At 48.2% G+C, this 16,473-nt stretch overlaps 1 protein-coding gene across 3 annotated transcripts in view; it reads right to left on the bottom strand.

Moving 5' to 3' along the window:
* Positions 1-16,473, bottom strand: part of Abca3 (ATP binding cassette subfamily A member 3) — a 63,952-nt gene that overhangs the window by 28,860 nt on the left and 18,619 nt on the right. For all 3 annotated transcript variants that reach the window (XM_059270174.1, XM_059270175.1, XM_059270176.1), the window contains exons 8-12: positions 11,064-11,323; positions 9,241-9,357; positions 8,879-8,999; positions 7,148-7,321; positions 2,221-2,402 (exon numbers count right to left, since the gene is read on the bottom strand). In XM_059270174.1, the coding sequence (XP_059126157.1) occupies positions 2,221-2,402; positions 7,148-7,321; positions 8,879-8,999; positions 9,241-9,357; positions 11,064-11,323 (854 nt within the window). The remainder of the gene's footprint in view (positions 1-2,220; positions 2,403-7,147; positions 7,322-8,878; positions 9,000-9,240; positions 9,358-11,063; positions 11,324-16,473) is intronic.

Raw genomic sequence — 16,473 nt, 5'->3', positions numbered from 1 at the left:
GGTCGTCAGCGTCAGCTCGTTTCATTTGTGATCAACAAAGTCACTACCACTGACACACTAAACATGTATAACAACATGACCTGAGCCTTAACCACAGGGTATATGACTGAGGAGACAGCACCATCTTAGACTGAGTTCCAGCATGTTTCCTGATTTGATTATACCTAGGAAAGGTCTATTTCTTGCCTTCCTAATCTGGTAAATGGGCACAAAAGTGGACTGTTGTGAAATTCAGATTTAACAGAGAGAAGAGGGAATTTGTCAATGTTATGAAGAGACATCACTGAACATCCCGTCCAGAGCACTATCAGAGCCTGAGAGGAAAGGAAAGGGGTTGTACCTCTGCCCTTCCTGTTCACCACAGTGACAGGCCCTGTGAATGGGTGGGGGTGGGGGACTAGAGAGTGAGCTGCCTGCTGAGGCCTGTTACTTCTGTCCTCAGTGCTGAGGGGCACACTGCACTTGTATTATTGCACACATCTCACATTTGAAACGACTGTGAAGTCAGAATGGATTTCACATAACAAAAGGCCATAGTTTAATGGTGGCATTTTCCCTCCACAGATATAGACAAGAGTAATGTCTGTCTTCTCTAACAATAGGTGTCACTTTGCATTTAATGAAATACAACAGCTGACACTTGACAAAAACTTGCTGACTCAAAAAAATTTAAAAAAGTACTGGACCAATTATCAAGTGGAAATTGCTAGTGTATGATGGAGAAACCTGACTAGGGGATACTATGTTGTCATTACAAGTGAAATTCGCTCATAAAAAAGCTATATATTTAAGTAGAAATACATTTCTAAATAACAATACATTTATAAATATGGCTAGATAAAAGTCTAAAAAACTATAAACAGACACACAGGCATATGTACTTAAAATAACAGAAACACTATTAGAATAATAAAAAAAGTTTCAGGTCTGGTTTATAGTATAGTCCATTTTTACCAAGCAAACTGATAAAAGGGCCAGGTAGGACGTGCATAGTACAAGTGTGAAAAGACTATGAAGATCAGTATTGTCAACCTGACAGCATCTAGAATCATAGAGGAGACAAACCTCTGGGTGTGTCTGTGAGTGAGTTTCTAGGTTGGGTACTGGGGTGGGAAGACTCACATTCAATAAAGGTTGTATCATTCATTTCATGACTGAAGAAGAAGGAGAAAATGAGCTGAGCACCAGATATCTCTGAATAGAGATGCTCTGTGACAGTACATTCCTGTTGCTATGTCTTCTCTGCCCTAACAGAGTGTGTCCCTCCTGAGCTGTGATCCAGAATTAAACCGTCTTTCCCTAAGACGCTTTTGTTAGGTGTCTGTCAATGAGGAAAGTATTACAAAGGCATAACCAGGTGTCAACAGTGTTTCCTTCTGGCAGTGGGAAGTGCTATCTATTTCAAGTGTGGTTCCCACCCCCATAAGAAAAGGCTTCATTGCTCTGTAGGAAGAAAATCCAGTAAGCTATTTGGTTTTTTTTTTTTAAAGATTTATTTATTTATTATGTATACAGTGTTCTGCCTGCATGTATCCCTGCAGGCCAGAAGAGGGCACCATATCTCATTACAGATGGTTGTGAGCCACCATGTGGTTGCTGGGAATTGAACTCAGGACCTCTCGAAGAGCAGCCAGTGCTCTTAACTGCTGAGCCATCTCTCCAGCCCAAGCTATTTGTTTTTATGCTGGGGGATATAGCTCAGTGTTAGAGTGCTTGTCTGGTACATGCAAGGCCCTGGGCTTAAACCTCGGTATTATTTTTAAAAATTAAGGGTTTTTTTAAATTTATTTTTATTTTACTAGCTTTGGTGTTTTGCCTGCATGTATGTCTGTGTGAGGGTGTCAGATCTTGGCCTTACAGACAGCTGTGAGCTGCCATGTGGTTGCTGGGAATTGAAGCCAGGACCTCTGGAAGAGCAGTCAGTGCTCTTAACTGCTGAGCCATGTCTCCAGCCCAAAATTAAGAGATTTTTCATGAACAAAGAAATGAGTTTGGGGACAGCAGAGGCTCTGTGTATCAGTCTCTGTGTCCCTTCCTCTCAGACCCTGAGAATAAGGCAAGTCTTTATCCTCAGGACACACATGCACAGGTCAGTTTCTGAAGCCACGCCTAACACAGGTATCATTCACTGGGACTTAAAGTGGTCCCATGTGAGTGCTGGGGACACCTCTGTCCCCCAAAGTAGTGGCTTGCTTGAAGAACAGGGACATCAGCACTCACCATAAGGAAGAAGTACCAGGGCTGGGGCACGCCAAACTGGCCTGGGAAGACAGCCTCCACATACCAGGTCACCAGGCCGTAGAGTACCGAGTCCAGCAGCAGCATCCCCAGCACTTGTCCAAAGCAGAAGTCATCATCCACGTTGACAGGGTTCAGGAGGTCACGCCACTGGATGCCAGTGCCTGAAGGATGTATCAGGAAAACAATCCGGAACTGTCTGGGCTGGGTAAGAGGGGCGAGACCCTGAAGCCCGAGATGGCACGTGTATTCATACTTGTATGTATATTTGCCCTGGGCTGTCACCATGACGTCAGCATGACTGCTTGCTTTCTGGGCTTTGTAACAAAGCTGACAACTTTCAAGCCTTTTTTTCTGGAACAGGGTCGCATGTATTCCAGGCTGACCTCAAACTCCGTGTTGCTTAGAATGATCTTGATCTTCTAATCCTTTTGGTGCCACCACGTGCTGGTACTACAAGCATGTACCGGCACACTCAACTTCTGCTGAGTTAGGGATTGAGCCCCAGGTACACACTACCAGTTGAACTACATCCCACCCCTAGGCAACTTTCTTCAAGACTTGAAGACAACAGTAAGTTAAAAAAAAATAGTAAACTGCAGTACTACCAAAAGCTCATGAACTAGAGCTGAGTGGTTAAGCAATGGCACTTCTTCCAGAGGACCTGGGTTTGATGCCTAGCACCATCTTGGTGACTAACAACCCTCTGTAACTCTAGTTCCAGGGAATCCGACTCCTTCTGGCCTTTGCAGGTAGTACATGCATGTGGTACATAGAAACAAATGCAGGCAACACACACACACACACACACACACACACACACGCACACGCACACGCACACGCACACACACATTCTCTCTCTCTAAGTACATCTTTGTTGTAGAATATTATTTTAAGATGTGTTGTGCTTGTTTATGCTGTGGAACATTGGTTAATGATGCAAAGATGTGTTGCATTCTTTTATGTTGCATTTGTTTAACTCTGTGAAGCTGTGTTACTGTGCCTGTCTAAAATACCTGATGGTCTAATAATTAGCTGAATGGCCAATAGCAAGGCAGGAGAAAGGATAGGCAGGTCTGGCAGGCAGAGAGAATAAATAGAAGGAGAAATCTGGAAGAAAAAGAAGAAGGAACAAGAGAGATGGAGATGGAGAGGAGGACGCTAGGGGCCAGCCCCCCAGCCCCCAGCCCTCCAACCCTCCAACCCCCCAGCCAGCCATGAAGTAAGAGTGAATGTAAGATATACAGAAGTAAGAAAAGGAAATAGCTCAGAGGCAAAAGGTAGAGGAGATAATTTAAAGTTAAGAAAAGCTGGCTACCAACAAGCCAAGCTAAGGCCAGGCGTTCATAAGTAAGAAAAAGACTCCATGTGATTTATTTGGGAGCTGGGTGGTGTCCCCCTCAAAAGAGCAAAAACAACCAACAACACATCTTTAATTTTTTAAATTTATTTTATTTTATTTTTTTAGATTTTTCGAGACAGGGTTTCTCTGTGTAGCCCTAGCTGTCCTGGAACTCCCTCTGTAGATCAGGCTGGCCTTGAACTCAGAGATTCACCTTTGCCTCTGGAATGCTGGGATTAAAGGCATGCATTGCCTGGCTATCTTTAAATTTTTTATTTTATTTTTATTTTTATTTTTATTTTTTGGTTTTTCGAGACAGGGTTTCTCTGTGTAGCTTTGCGCCTTTCCTGGAACTCACTTGGTAGCCCAGGCTGGCCTCGAACTCACAGAGATCCGCCTGGCTCTGCCTCCCGAGTGCTGGGATTAAAGGCTAATTTTTTTTTTTTAAAGATTTATTTATTTATTATGTATACAGCATGTATGCCTGCAGGCCAGAAGAGGGCACCAGATCTCGTTACAGATGGTTGTGAGCCACCATGTGGTTGCTGGGAATCGAACTCAGGACCTCTGGAAGAACAGTCAGTGCTCTTAACCTCTGAGCCATCTCTCCAGCACTCCCCCCCCCCCCCCCCCCCCCCCCCCCCCGCTAAATTTTTTAAAAGCTCATAAACTGACTAGATGGGCTTGCATTTCATTGGTTACAGTATACATACACATACACATATGCATATGTATATACATATGTACACAAATGCACACACACATGAGATTTGATGTTATGCCAGTGTGAATCAATAAAACTGAGAGAACTCAAAACTAGTATGAAGTTCTACAAAAGTCATCAATGATTAGCCACAAAGGCACTCACAGCCTGATCTAAGTGTCTAACAGTCTTCTGTTGGCAGGAGACCCTGGATGAAATGTCTGCTCTACAGCCTTGGTGAATATTTACCCTCAAACAGCTAGAGACTTGTCTATTTTAAGGAAAGTCACCTGTATGTATGCCACAGGTGTGTAGCTTGGTCTTCTTGTGGGACTCCTAATAGTGGGAGCAGGGGCTGTCTCCAACCCTTTTACTGGTTTTTGGGACCTTTTTCCTCTTACTGGGTTGCCTTGCTCAGCCTTAATACAAGGGAGGTGCTTAGTCTTACTGCAACTTGATATGCCATGTTTTGTTGATATCCATGGGAGGCCTGCCATTCCTGAATAGAAATGGAGGAGGAGTGGGTGGGGCGGCAGAGGGGAGGTGGAGGAGAGGGACTGGGAGGAGAGGAGGGAGGAGAAACTGCAGCCAGGTTGTAAAATAAATAAATGAATTAATTTTAAAAGTCACTATGCAACTTTGAAATAAAAGAGGTGTCATATATTGAGATTCCTCTTTGGAAATGGCCTTTTAGTTTTTAAAAAGATTTATTTTTTATTATTTTAAAATTACATGTAAGTAGATATGTGTGTCTGCATGTGGGTGTGTGCATGTGAGTTCAGGTGCCCGAGGAGGCCAGAGGCGTCAGATCTCCCTGTAGTTGTGAGCTGCCTGATGTGGGTGTTGGGAACTGACTCAGGTCCTCTGAAAGATTAGCAAGTACTCTTAAATAATGAGCCATCTCTTCTACCCTGGAAAAGGCCTTTAAAAAGAGGCCTTGGAAGTTTCTGCTAGTTTACAAAGTCTACTCTCTATCAATAAGTTACTAATGCTATAAACACACAAACCTCCTATCTTGACCTCTTGATCTGCCTGCCCCCACCTCCTTGGTGCTGGGATTACAGGCACAATCGCACCATCATGTCTGCTTTTATGCAGTGCTAGGCAACAAACCCAGGCCTTCATAAGTGTTAGCTGTTTTGTTGAAGCTTGTTTGCTTGGTTTTGTTATGTTTTATAAGACAGAGTTTCACTCTAGCCCAGGTGTGGACTCACTATGTGTCCTCCCACCAACCCTGCTTTGACCGTCTTAGTGCTAGGATTTCTTCCTCTGTGGTACAGTTTGAATGCATGGCCTTGAATTCATTTGTTCCCAGTTAGCAGTGTGGGAGATAACCCTCATACCTGGGCCAAGGCTGCTGAGCTGTGGTGGCACATGCCTTTAATCCCAGCACTCAGGAGGCAGAGGCAGGCAGATTTCTTTCTATGAGTTCAAGGCCAGCCTGATCTAAAGAGTAAGTTCCAGGACAGCCAGGACTATACAGAGAAACCCTATCTTGAAAAACAAAAACAAAAACACCCCCAAAACAAAACAAACAAAAAGACGAAAGCCGCCATAAGAAAGGTCCTGCAGAAATAGTGTTTCTCTTCCAGTCTCTTGCTCTGTGAGGAACAACATTCATGATGGTATCTTGGAAGCAGCCACTGAGCTCTTACCAGGTATCACATCTTTTTTTTTTTTTTTTTAAAGATTTATTTATTAGGTATACAGTATTCTGCCTGCATGTGTCCCTGCAGGCCAGAAGAGGGTGCCAGATCTCATTACAGATGGTTGTGAGCCACCATGTGGTTGCTGGGAATTGAACTCAGGACCTCTGAAAGAGCAGTCGGTGCTCTTAACCACTGAGCCATCTCTCTAGCCCAGGTATCACATCTTAAGACTTCCCAGCTTCCAGCACTGTGAGAAATAAAATCCTTTTCTTCCCCAATTTCCTAGTCTCAGGTACTTTTATGATAGCAATACAAACAGACAAGACATCTGACTAGAAGGAAGGCACACAGGGAAAGGAAGAATGACTCCCGGCAGTTGTCTGCTGACCACCCACATGCTCTGTGGCACATGTATGCTCTTGTGTGCATATACATGTTCGCAAGAAAAAAGTTTTTGGTTTTTTTTTTGGTTTTTCGAGACAGAGTTTCTCTGTGTAGCTTTGCGTCTTTCCTGGATCTCGCTCTGTAGACCAGGCTGGCCTCAAACTCACAGAGATCTGCCTGCCTCTGCCTCCCAAGTGCTGGGATTAAAGGCGTGCGCCATCACCAAGAAAAAAGTTTTTAAAGGGGATGTCGAGACAGATTAAGAGTGTTTGCTGCTCTCCCAGAGGACTGGATTCTCAGCACCGACATCAGGTGATTCACAATCACTTGTAACTCTAGCTCTAAGGGATCTGATACCTTTCTCTTGACTCTGTGGCACCTTCACTCACATGTGCACACACCCTGAGCATGCTCATGTACACACACACACACACACACACACACACACACACACACACACACGAGTTGAAAATAAAAATACATTTAGAAAACTCTAAAACAGAAGAAGGAAGAAACTCAAGCCAATCGGTACAATCTGGTCATTGGACAGAGCAGGTGGGGTGACCAACACCTCTGGGCGTTTTGGCCCTTAGCTGTGTTTGGCTCCTAGTGGCCTTAGTGAGCTACTTCCCCATCAGGCTAGGGTCAAGCCAGCTCTCCTTACACACACACAGTGCTTGTCTGCCGAGGAAGCTCTAGGCCAGGTGTTCCAATCAGCTTGCTTTCCACCTGAGGTGAGTCTAACTGCTGGAAACACTTTTGGCAAGATGCTCCCTAAGCTGTGTGAATCAGCAAGGCATGATTTGAGGACTTACTGAGGATAAGACTCACCTTTGGCTTCAAATTTTCCTATGAGCTGGGCTCCCATTGCCATGGCAACGTTAGACAGGAGACAAGATAGGAGCTTTTGGCTCAGGGTCATCCAGTTGTACCGAGGACCCACGAAATAGTAGGGGCTGAAGGTGAAGTAGTACAGGAAGCCACCCACCGCGGCTGCTATGTTGGCTGTGGGGAGAAGGAACATGGTTGCTATGAGCTTGCCAGGAGACTTGCATGAGTGACAGTGGTCAGGGAGAACCCCACCCCACCCAAACCCCAGCACTGGGGGCCTACAGCTTCTTCTGACATCATCAGGCCCCTCAAGCAGATCTTCTGCCCACCCGAAGCAGTACACACATACAAATATGCACGTATAAAACAGGCTGGCAACAGCTTGGATGCAAAACAGCAACTAAGCTACGATTGTGCATTTTTTAAAAAGACAGTAAAATGACTTAGTAGGGAGCTTGGGAATTCACAGTGTGGTATGGATTGAGACATACTCATTTTTAGGAAAAATTTAAGAGCATTTAAGTTTAAAACTGAGGGTAATCACTAAGAGAAATGTCGTTTGTACAAGCCATCAGAAGCCCAAAACTATTATAAACTTTTTCTGACCAACAGAGGGCAGCAAGGAAGAAAACATAAGCACAAATGACGATAAGCTGAATTCAGAGAGCAGAAACCACTTTGAAAAGTGAAGGGTCGAGGAAGAGGGAGATAGGAATGATATAGGAATAAGACAGCAACATAAGAAGGAAAAAAGCTGAGCTTGAGAGATGGAAGTGACAGCCATCAGCTCTGCCAGCAACCAGGGACTAACCTTTAACTAGGCTTATCTCTGTTCTACCATGGACAGCTCTGCCAGCAACCCAAACGGTGGTTTTTTGCGATGCCTCTCTGCAGTTTGGGGTTAGCCATTCTTGACAACCCCTACCACTTACAACTGCCGCAGACCAACGTTAACTTTTCTTTTTTTTTTTTTTTTTGGTTTTTTGAGACAGGGTTTCTCTGTATAGTTTTGGTGCCTGTCCTGGATCTCACTCTGTATACCAGGCTGGCCTCGAACTCACAGCGACCCGCCTGGCTCTGCCTCCCGAGTGCTGTGATTAAAGGTGTGTGCTCCTAGCATGCATCCCATGCCTGATGCTCACTTTTGCTATAAAAAGGGCTTGAAACCCGCCCCCTTTGTCATAGTCACTGAACCCTGACTATGGCCTCAGTTAACTTGTAAGCTTCTTCTCCCCATGGTGATTTTTTTTTCTGAATTTTTCTTCTGCTTCTGGTTTCATAGGCTTCGGTGGTCTGTCCCCCATTTTTTGCCCGCCCTTGGACCTAACAGTACCAGCAATCACAGCAGGGCAGGCAGGTAAAGTTTTTATTTCTAGTATTCTTAGCAGTACACAGTTACACTTGCCTCCTGCCGATTCCCCTTCCCCCTAAAACACCCTGCCTCTCCTCCTTGGCCCACAGCATGTGCTCTCTGTCCTCTCCTCATCATCTAGTTCCTTCCTGGGGAATTCTAAGAGGCTCTGTCGTGGGCTTTACTGTATTCCTTTCTGCCTTCTCCTCAACCCAGTTACGTTAAGCCACAGCCTCTCCAGAGTCCTCCCTTCCAACAACTCAGCCTCTGGGTGATCAAAATGCATACCTTTTGACCCTGTAACCATGCACAAATCCCCTTCATTTCCTTAGACAAGTATCACCCCAGTCCTCTGGCCTAAGGGGAACAACAGGACTCACCTTTACTGAAGAAGGTGCTGACCATGAAGCTGAAGGAGATGGAGGAGATTGCAAAACACAGCAAGAAGGCCAGCACCAGGGAGGGGTCGCTGCTCGACAGGACCGCTACGTCCTTCTTCACCTGCAGGACAGGCCGCCCCAGAGGAGCAGGGTGAGGCAGGGAGGGCAGAAAGGAACAAGGACAGGCCTAAAGGTCTCAGGGACACTGCTGGATGGGAAGGGATCCTTGCCTCAGCCAGTGGGAAGCCCTGCTTACTTTCTCCAGCAGGGGCAAGACTTGCCCTGAGGTCAGTGGCCATGAATGTTCTTTGGCCTAAGTGCCAAACGCCCCTTGCCAACGCCCTTACGGAAGCGACACTTACTTTGACACAGAACAGCAGGGTCATGAAGGAGACCATGATGAGGAAGAACAGGAAAAACATGAGGAACCAAGCACCCCAGTGGAGCCAGCTACTGAGCCCCATCATGCGCATGTACTCCTATGAAAGGGAGAAGGCATCCCACAGTCAGGCTGCTGTCCTGTCTGCACACACGCTACTTCCATGTGTGCCGGGTGCTTACAAAATACAGAGGCATCTCTAGAGCAGGAGGGCAGACCAGGACCTGTGCTGCAGGGCACAGGCAGGATCATCCAGCACACATGAGGGGCAAGAGAAGGCTGTGGTCTGCCATGCTAGTTCTTGTCCAGCAGCTCTTAGCTCTGTGGTGTAAGAATCTAGGCCGTTTTCTACCGTTCATTGGTGTCAAAAGCTACCCTATCTGGGAGGCTATCCCTGATGGTCAATCAGCACTAATTGCCCTTTATTCCTAAGTCATGATGGTCTGCCTCACTCCGCAGCCCACTACTCAGCATGGCCTGGTCTGCTCTGTGTTATGAGAGCTAAGTCCACTGGAAGCTCTGTCATGCCAGGAAACCCCCTTCTCTGTTTGTGCCTCATTCAGGCCTGATACAGGAACCCAATACATGTTAAGCTGGTGAATTCTCTGAGTCCTTCAGGGATGCCTTGTATGCTGTGGAGCAATTCCAAACTCCCAAGGTATGCTCCCAAGTCTTCACATTACTTGAGCTGATTCCGAGAGGCTAGGAGTGTCAGCTGGCATTAAAGTCCAGAGGCACCCAGCCTGGCCCCCTCCTAAGGTTGGCAGGAAGACCTTGCAGGCTACCAACCACACTGACAGCAGCCTCCTGGGCTGTGAGCCTTCACCAGTGTGTGGCAGTGGACACACATTAAGAGACTTGGGCATCCGTTCATTTGCCTTCCCACTTTGAAAGAGAAGCCCAAAACCTTTTTAGGGAAAGGTCCAGCCTGTCTCTGTGGAAAAATAGGATAAAGTGATCTGATCACACCTTCCTTTCTGGCCTGTACACCAAGTGGCTAGGATCAGCTCCTCCAGTGATCAATGCTGCCTATGGGTTCTGGGAGTCTAAAGCTGCACAGCCAGTGGCGGAGTAAACTAAGAATCCAGCTCTTTGCTCCAAGTATGGCTCAGTGATAGAGTGCTTACATTCTTGAGACCCTGAGTTCCACTTCTAACATTGAAAACAGAAACAAAATATCAGGGGAGGGGTAAAACAATCAAAATATATTATATGAAAAGAACTTTTTGAAAGAAAGAAACAAACAAAAAGTTACAAAGATAATGTAAAAAAGAAAAGAGAAAAACAAGTTGAGAGGTGGTGGCGCACACCTATAATCCCAGCACTCAGTAGCAGAGGAAGGTGGGTCTCTGAGTTCGAGGCCAATCTTTTTGGTCTACAGAGTAAGTTCTAGCCTTTTTGGTCTGTAGAATGAGTTCCAGGACAGCCAGAGAAACCCTACCTCAAAAAACAAAACAAAACAAAAACAAAAACAAAACACCAAACCAAACAAAACCAACCAAACCAACAAAACTCAAAACAAACAAAATTCAGCTCCTCAAGTGCTGCCTGGAGATTTCAGGTAGAGAACGTGTCCATTATCACAATCTAGGCAAAGCGGACTGATTTCAAAGAGCCTGTGCCACAGTGGGTGTCTATACTGCATCCTGGCTCTAATGGTTCCAGCATACAGGAAGGAGCCCTGGCTGACGGCAGCAGCCTTGAGACAGGCCAGCTCTTTTGAGGAGTCCCAGGACCCACTACTGTGGCCGGGCCATTCTTACACTGACCTGCCCATATATTGCAAAGCCACACACAGAGGGTTACCTTTAGTTTTTTCTCTTTCTCCTGCACCACGGCCCGGATGATGCTGAGGGAGGTATAGGTGAAGCTTAGCATGAGCAGGAGAGGCAGCTGGTACTGGATGGCAATGAGGAATGGATCTGAGATGTATGGTGGGAACGGGAACCTCTTGGTGATCACCACAAGCTTCTGGAACAGCTGGTGTGCAGAGGCGTTGGCATGGTAATGCATGATGGCTTTGTCTACAGCATGTTGCACTGCCAGGAAGCCTTCACGGATGTACCCTGAGTCCAAAAACAGAGGACAGCTGTGTCACGGTGCTGCTCACTAGAGAGGGATGTGCTTTGAAACAGACAGGACTTTCCTGGGTCCACAGAGGCAGGGCCAGAGGAGGCAAAGGGTGACTTCATCTGACACCCTACTCTGTGGACCACTAATAGCATCTGACACCGTTCAGTGATTCCCAAGGAAAAGAGAATGCTTGCCACATACTGCCAGGTGATACTTCTACTTCATAATTAACACAACCCACATAAAACCACAAACACGGTCATATTTAAAAAATAGATTGAGATAGGACTGGGGGACAGTTCAATGGGTGAGAGCACTTGCTATATAAGCATGAGGACCTGGGTTTGGATCCCCAGAACCTTCATAAAATCCTACCATGAGCATGCCTGTAGACCCTAGCATTTCAGGGTGGAGTCAGGCAGATCCTGGGAACTTACTGGCTAGCCAGCTTAGCCAAAATGGTGAGTTATAGGTTCAGTGAGAGACATTGTATCAAAGGTGCCAAGTGACAAAGCATGACATTCAACACTGGCCTACCCATGAGCATGGCTGTACACACATCCACACACTAAACACATCACATACACTACACTACACACACACACACACACACACACACACACCACACTATATACATCCACACACTAAACACATCACATACACTACACTACACACACACACACACACACACACACACACCACTATACACATCCATACACTAAACACATCACATACACCACACACACACACACACACACACACCACACTATACACATCCATACACTAAACACATCACACACACACACACACACACACACCACACTATACACATCCATACAATAAACACATCACATACACCACACACACACACACACACACACACACACACACACACACACACACAATCTGATATAAACTTGGTGGGAGATAGACCCTTTATGCATGCCTCAAATGGACTGACTGAAAATTCTCAACAGATAAAACTTAGGCTAAACAGACACCAGGAAAGAGAACATTAAGAGTGAAGACAGGGATAACTAGGAGGTGTGAGGAACAGGAAAGCACTTTCCGTACTTGCTGAGAGGGCCAAGTCTTGAGTGCTGTCCCAGTTGTCTAAGAGTCAAGAGAAAGAAGCTAATGGCCCTGGTGCCTAATTGTGACTCTAGGTGGAAAGTGACTGAACAGAGATAGAAGCCGACCGAGGCCTTTGCCCAAGTGGAGCGGAGAGAACTTGGTGAGAGGCAGCCTGACACAGCAGCAGTCATTTTTGTTTGTGTTTTTAGTAGCTCTGATGGGTGGGAATCCGACACAGGCCTAACTAACTGAGAATTAGTGTCTACTGGCTGTGTTCCTCCTGGGGGTCAGGGAAAATCTGCTCCTCCCCTTTTCCAGTTTGGAGTGATCAGTGATCACTACATTCCTTGGCTCATGGTCCCTTCCTCCACTTCAAGACCAGCAGGGCAGTTCCTCGAGTTAATCTTTGCCGACACTTGTGCAGCCTGTGTGTACTTTTAAGGGCCCGGCAATCACACAGGCTCCTGCAGAGTAACTGAAAACCATTTTGCTATCTTTTTTTTTTTTCTTCAAGACAGGGTTTCTCTGTGTAACCCTGGCTGTCCTGGAACTCACTTTGTAGACCAGGCTGGCCTCAAACTCAGAGATCTGCCTTCCTGTCTCCCAAGTGCCACCACCACATCTGGCTTAATTTTGCTATTTTGAATCAGCTGACTAGCAGATTTATTTCCTTTTGCCTCAAACAGGCAAAGGTTCTGAATGATTAGGAAGGGGAATTTAGGGATCAAAATTTGATCTACTTTACGTGGTTCTTCTGGACTCCCCAAAGGGGTCTGAAATAGAAAGTGCAAAGGGAGAGGGGCCTGTGGGAGTAGCAAGCACAGCACCCTAAGTTATACAAGGTCTGAGAGAGATGAACCCAAGGAAGAAGTGGATTAGGATTAGTAGATAAAAGGCAGCCTGAGGTCCCAAGCTCTCAGCCTTAGGACAGACTGGGGAACAGGCCACTGGCATGCATGATTAGAATATAAATATCCTGAGACACAAAAGTGTCTGACCACTTGTTCCAGCCTCTAGAAAAGAGAAAAGCAATGTGCCAGCCACACCCACGACACAGGTTAACAAGTGCTGCCACTCTTCTGTCTCTGGTTTTAGGATTGTAAGGTCACTGATGTGTGTCAAGGCCAGCGCTGGTGGAGCAATAATTCTCATCTTTACCTGGTCACTTCACAGCAGCTAATGCTATCCTCATTGGACAGACAGACAGGCCCAGGGAGCCACATGGCTGGTGAGGGGTTCAGCTGAGCATGGGACACCAGAAACTTTGTCTTCGAAGTCATGCCTACTCACGACAACGATGATGATGATGACGACACCACTGTTTTCCCCACCCCTAACTGCCTGCTGCTGCTGCTCCTGCTCCTGTATACCGTCTTCTCAGGAGACTATCGAGTGGCAAGCGATTCTCATCACTGCAGCTTTGTGACAACCTGACAATCTGGGGCAGTGGTCCTTTTTTTAGTTCTTTTTTTTTTTTTTTTGCTTTGTTTTGTTTTTTGTTTTTCAAGACAGGGTTTCTCTGTGTAGTTTTGGTGCCTGTCCTGGATCTCGCTCTATACACCAGGCTGGCCTTGAACTCACAGAGATCCACCTGGCTCTTCCTCTCGAGTGCTGGGATTAAAGGCATGCACCACCACTGCCTGGCTAAGGCAGTGGTTCTTAACCACGGGTCACAACTCCTTTGGGGGTCGCATATCAGATATCTACATTACGATTCATAACAGTAACAAAAGTACAGTTAAGAAGTAGCAACGCATTAATTTGATGGTTGGGGGTCACAACCCGAGGAACTGTATAAAGGATTGCGGCATTAGGAAGGTTGAGAACCACTGGTCTAAGGCATAATGTTACCATTCTGTAATCCACCACTTTTCCACCGGAGGAATGTTTGTGGTGATAAGTCAAACCATGGAAAATATTGCTGTTGTGGGTTATCTTGTTCTTTCAGAGTACTCTGTGGGACGTTCTTTTTAGAAATTTTTTTTTCCATGAATGGGTGTTTTGCGGCATGTATGTCTATGTACCATGTACGTGCCTGGTCAACTGAAACAGGAGTTACATCAGACTGTTAGCTGCCCGGTACTGGGAATCAAACCTGGGTCTTCTGGATGAGCAGTCAGTGCTCTTAACTTATCTATTTCATCATCCCTGGGGGTCATACTTATCAGGATATTGTTAGTAAGCCTGAGGCATGGGCGTCTGGGACACAGGTGGGATGAGAACTGCCCTGCCAGGCCAGTGCTGTGGCCCCCCATCTACTTCTGCCACAGCCAGTGCTGTGGCCCCCCATCTACTTCTGCCACAGCCAGTGCTGTGGCCCCCCATCTACTTCTGCCACAGCCAGTGCTGTGGCCCCCCATCTACTTCTGCCACAGCCAGTGCTGTGGCCCCCCATCTACTTCTGCCACGGCCGGCCAGTGCTGTGGCCCCTCATCTACTTCTGCCACGGCCGGTGCTGTAGCCCCCCATCTACTTCTGCCATGGCCGGCCAGTGCTGTGGCCCCCCCCATCTACTTCTGCCACGGCCAGTGCTGTGGCCCCCCATCTACTTCTGCCACGGCCGGCCAGTGCTGTGGCCCCCCATCTACTTCTGCCACGGCCGGCCAGTGCTGTGGCCCCCCCATCTACTTCTGCCATGGCCGGCCAGTGCTGTGGCCCCCCCCATCTACTTCTGCCACGGCCAGTGCTGTGGCCCCCCATCTACTTCTGCCACGGCCGGTGCTGTGGCCCCCCATCTACTTCTGCCACGGCCGGCCAGTGCTGTGGCCCCCCATCTACTTCTGCCACAGCCGGCCAGTGCTGTGGCCCCCCATCTACTTCTGCCACGGCCGGTGCTGTGGCCCCCCATCTACTTCTGCCACAGCCAGTGCTGTGGCCCCCCATCTACTTCTGCCACGGCTGGTGCTGTGGCCTCCCATCTACTTCTGCCACGGCTGGTGCTGTGGCCCCTCATCTACTTCTGCCACGGCTGGTGCTGTGGCCTCCCATCTACTTCTGCCACGGCTGGTGCTGTGGCCCCTCATCTACTTCTGCCACGGCTGGTGCTGTGGCCCCTCATCTACTTCTGCCACGGCTGGTGCTGTGGCCTCCCATCTACTTCTGCCACGGCTGGTGCTGTGGCCCCTCATCTACTTCTGCCACGGCTGGTGCTGTGGCCCCCCATCTACTTCTGCCACGGCTGGTGCTGTGGCCCCTCATCTACTTCTGCCACGGCTGGTGCTGTGGCCCCCCATCTACTTCTGCCACGGCCAGTGCTGTGGCCCCCCATCTACTTCTGCCACAGCCAGTGCTGTGGCCCCCCATCTACTTCTGCCACAGCCGGCCAGTGCTGTGGTCCCCCATCTACTTCTGCCACGGCCGGTGCTGTGGCCCCCCATCTACTTCTGCCACAGCCAGTGCTGTGGCCCCCCATCTACTTCTGCCACGGCTGGTGCTGTGGCCCCCCATCTACTTCTGCCACGGCCGGCCAGTGCTGTGGCCCCTCATCTACTTCTGCCACGGCCGGCCAGTGCTGTGGCCTCCCATCTACTTCTGCCACGGCTGGTGCTGTGGCCCCCCATCTACTTCTGCCACGGCCGGTGCTGTGGCCCCTCATCTACTTCTGCCACGGCCGGTGCTGTGGCCCCCCATCTACTTCTGCCACGGCCGGCCAGTGCTGTGGCCCCCCCCATCTACTTCTGCCACGGCCAGTGCTGTGGCCCCCCATCTACTTCTGCCACAGCCAGTGCTGTGGCCCCCCATCTACTTCTGCCACAGCCGGCCAGTGCTGTGGTCCCCCATCTACTTCTGCCACGGCCGGTGCTGTGGCCCCCCATCTACTTCTGCCACAGCCAGTGCTGTGGCCCCCCATCTACTTCTGCCACGGCTGGTGCTGTGGCCCCCCATCTACTTCTGCCACGGCCGGCCAGTGCTGTGGCCCCTCATCTACTTCTGCCACGGCCGGCCAGTGCTGTGGCCCCCCATCTACTTCTGCCACGGCTGGTGCTGTGGCCTCCCATCTACTTCTGCCACGGCCGGTGCTGTGGCCCCTCATCTACTTCTGCAGGCTCTCACAGACTTCTAAACAACC

The sequence above is a fragment of the Peromyscus eremicus genome, chromosome 8a (assembly GCF_949786415.1).
Source record: "Peromyscus eremicus chromosome 8a, PerEre_H2_v1, whole genome shotgun sequence".
Taxonomy (NCBI): Eukaryota; Metazoa; Chordata; class Mammalia; order Rodentia; family Cricetidae; genus Peromyscus; species Peromyscus eremicus.
Note: the sequence above shows the minus strand (reverse complement) of the source record. Positions and strands in the feature narration are given on the sequence as shown.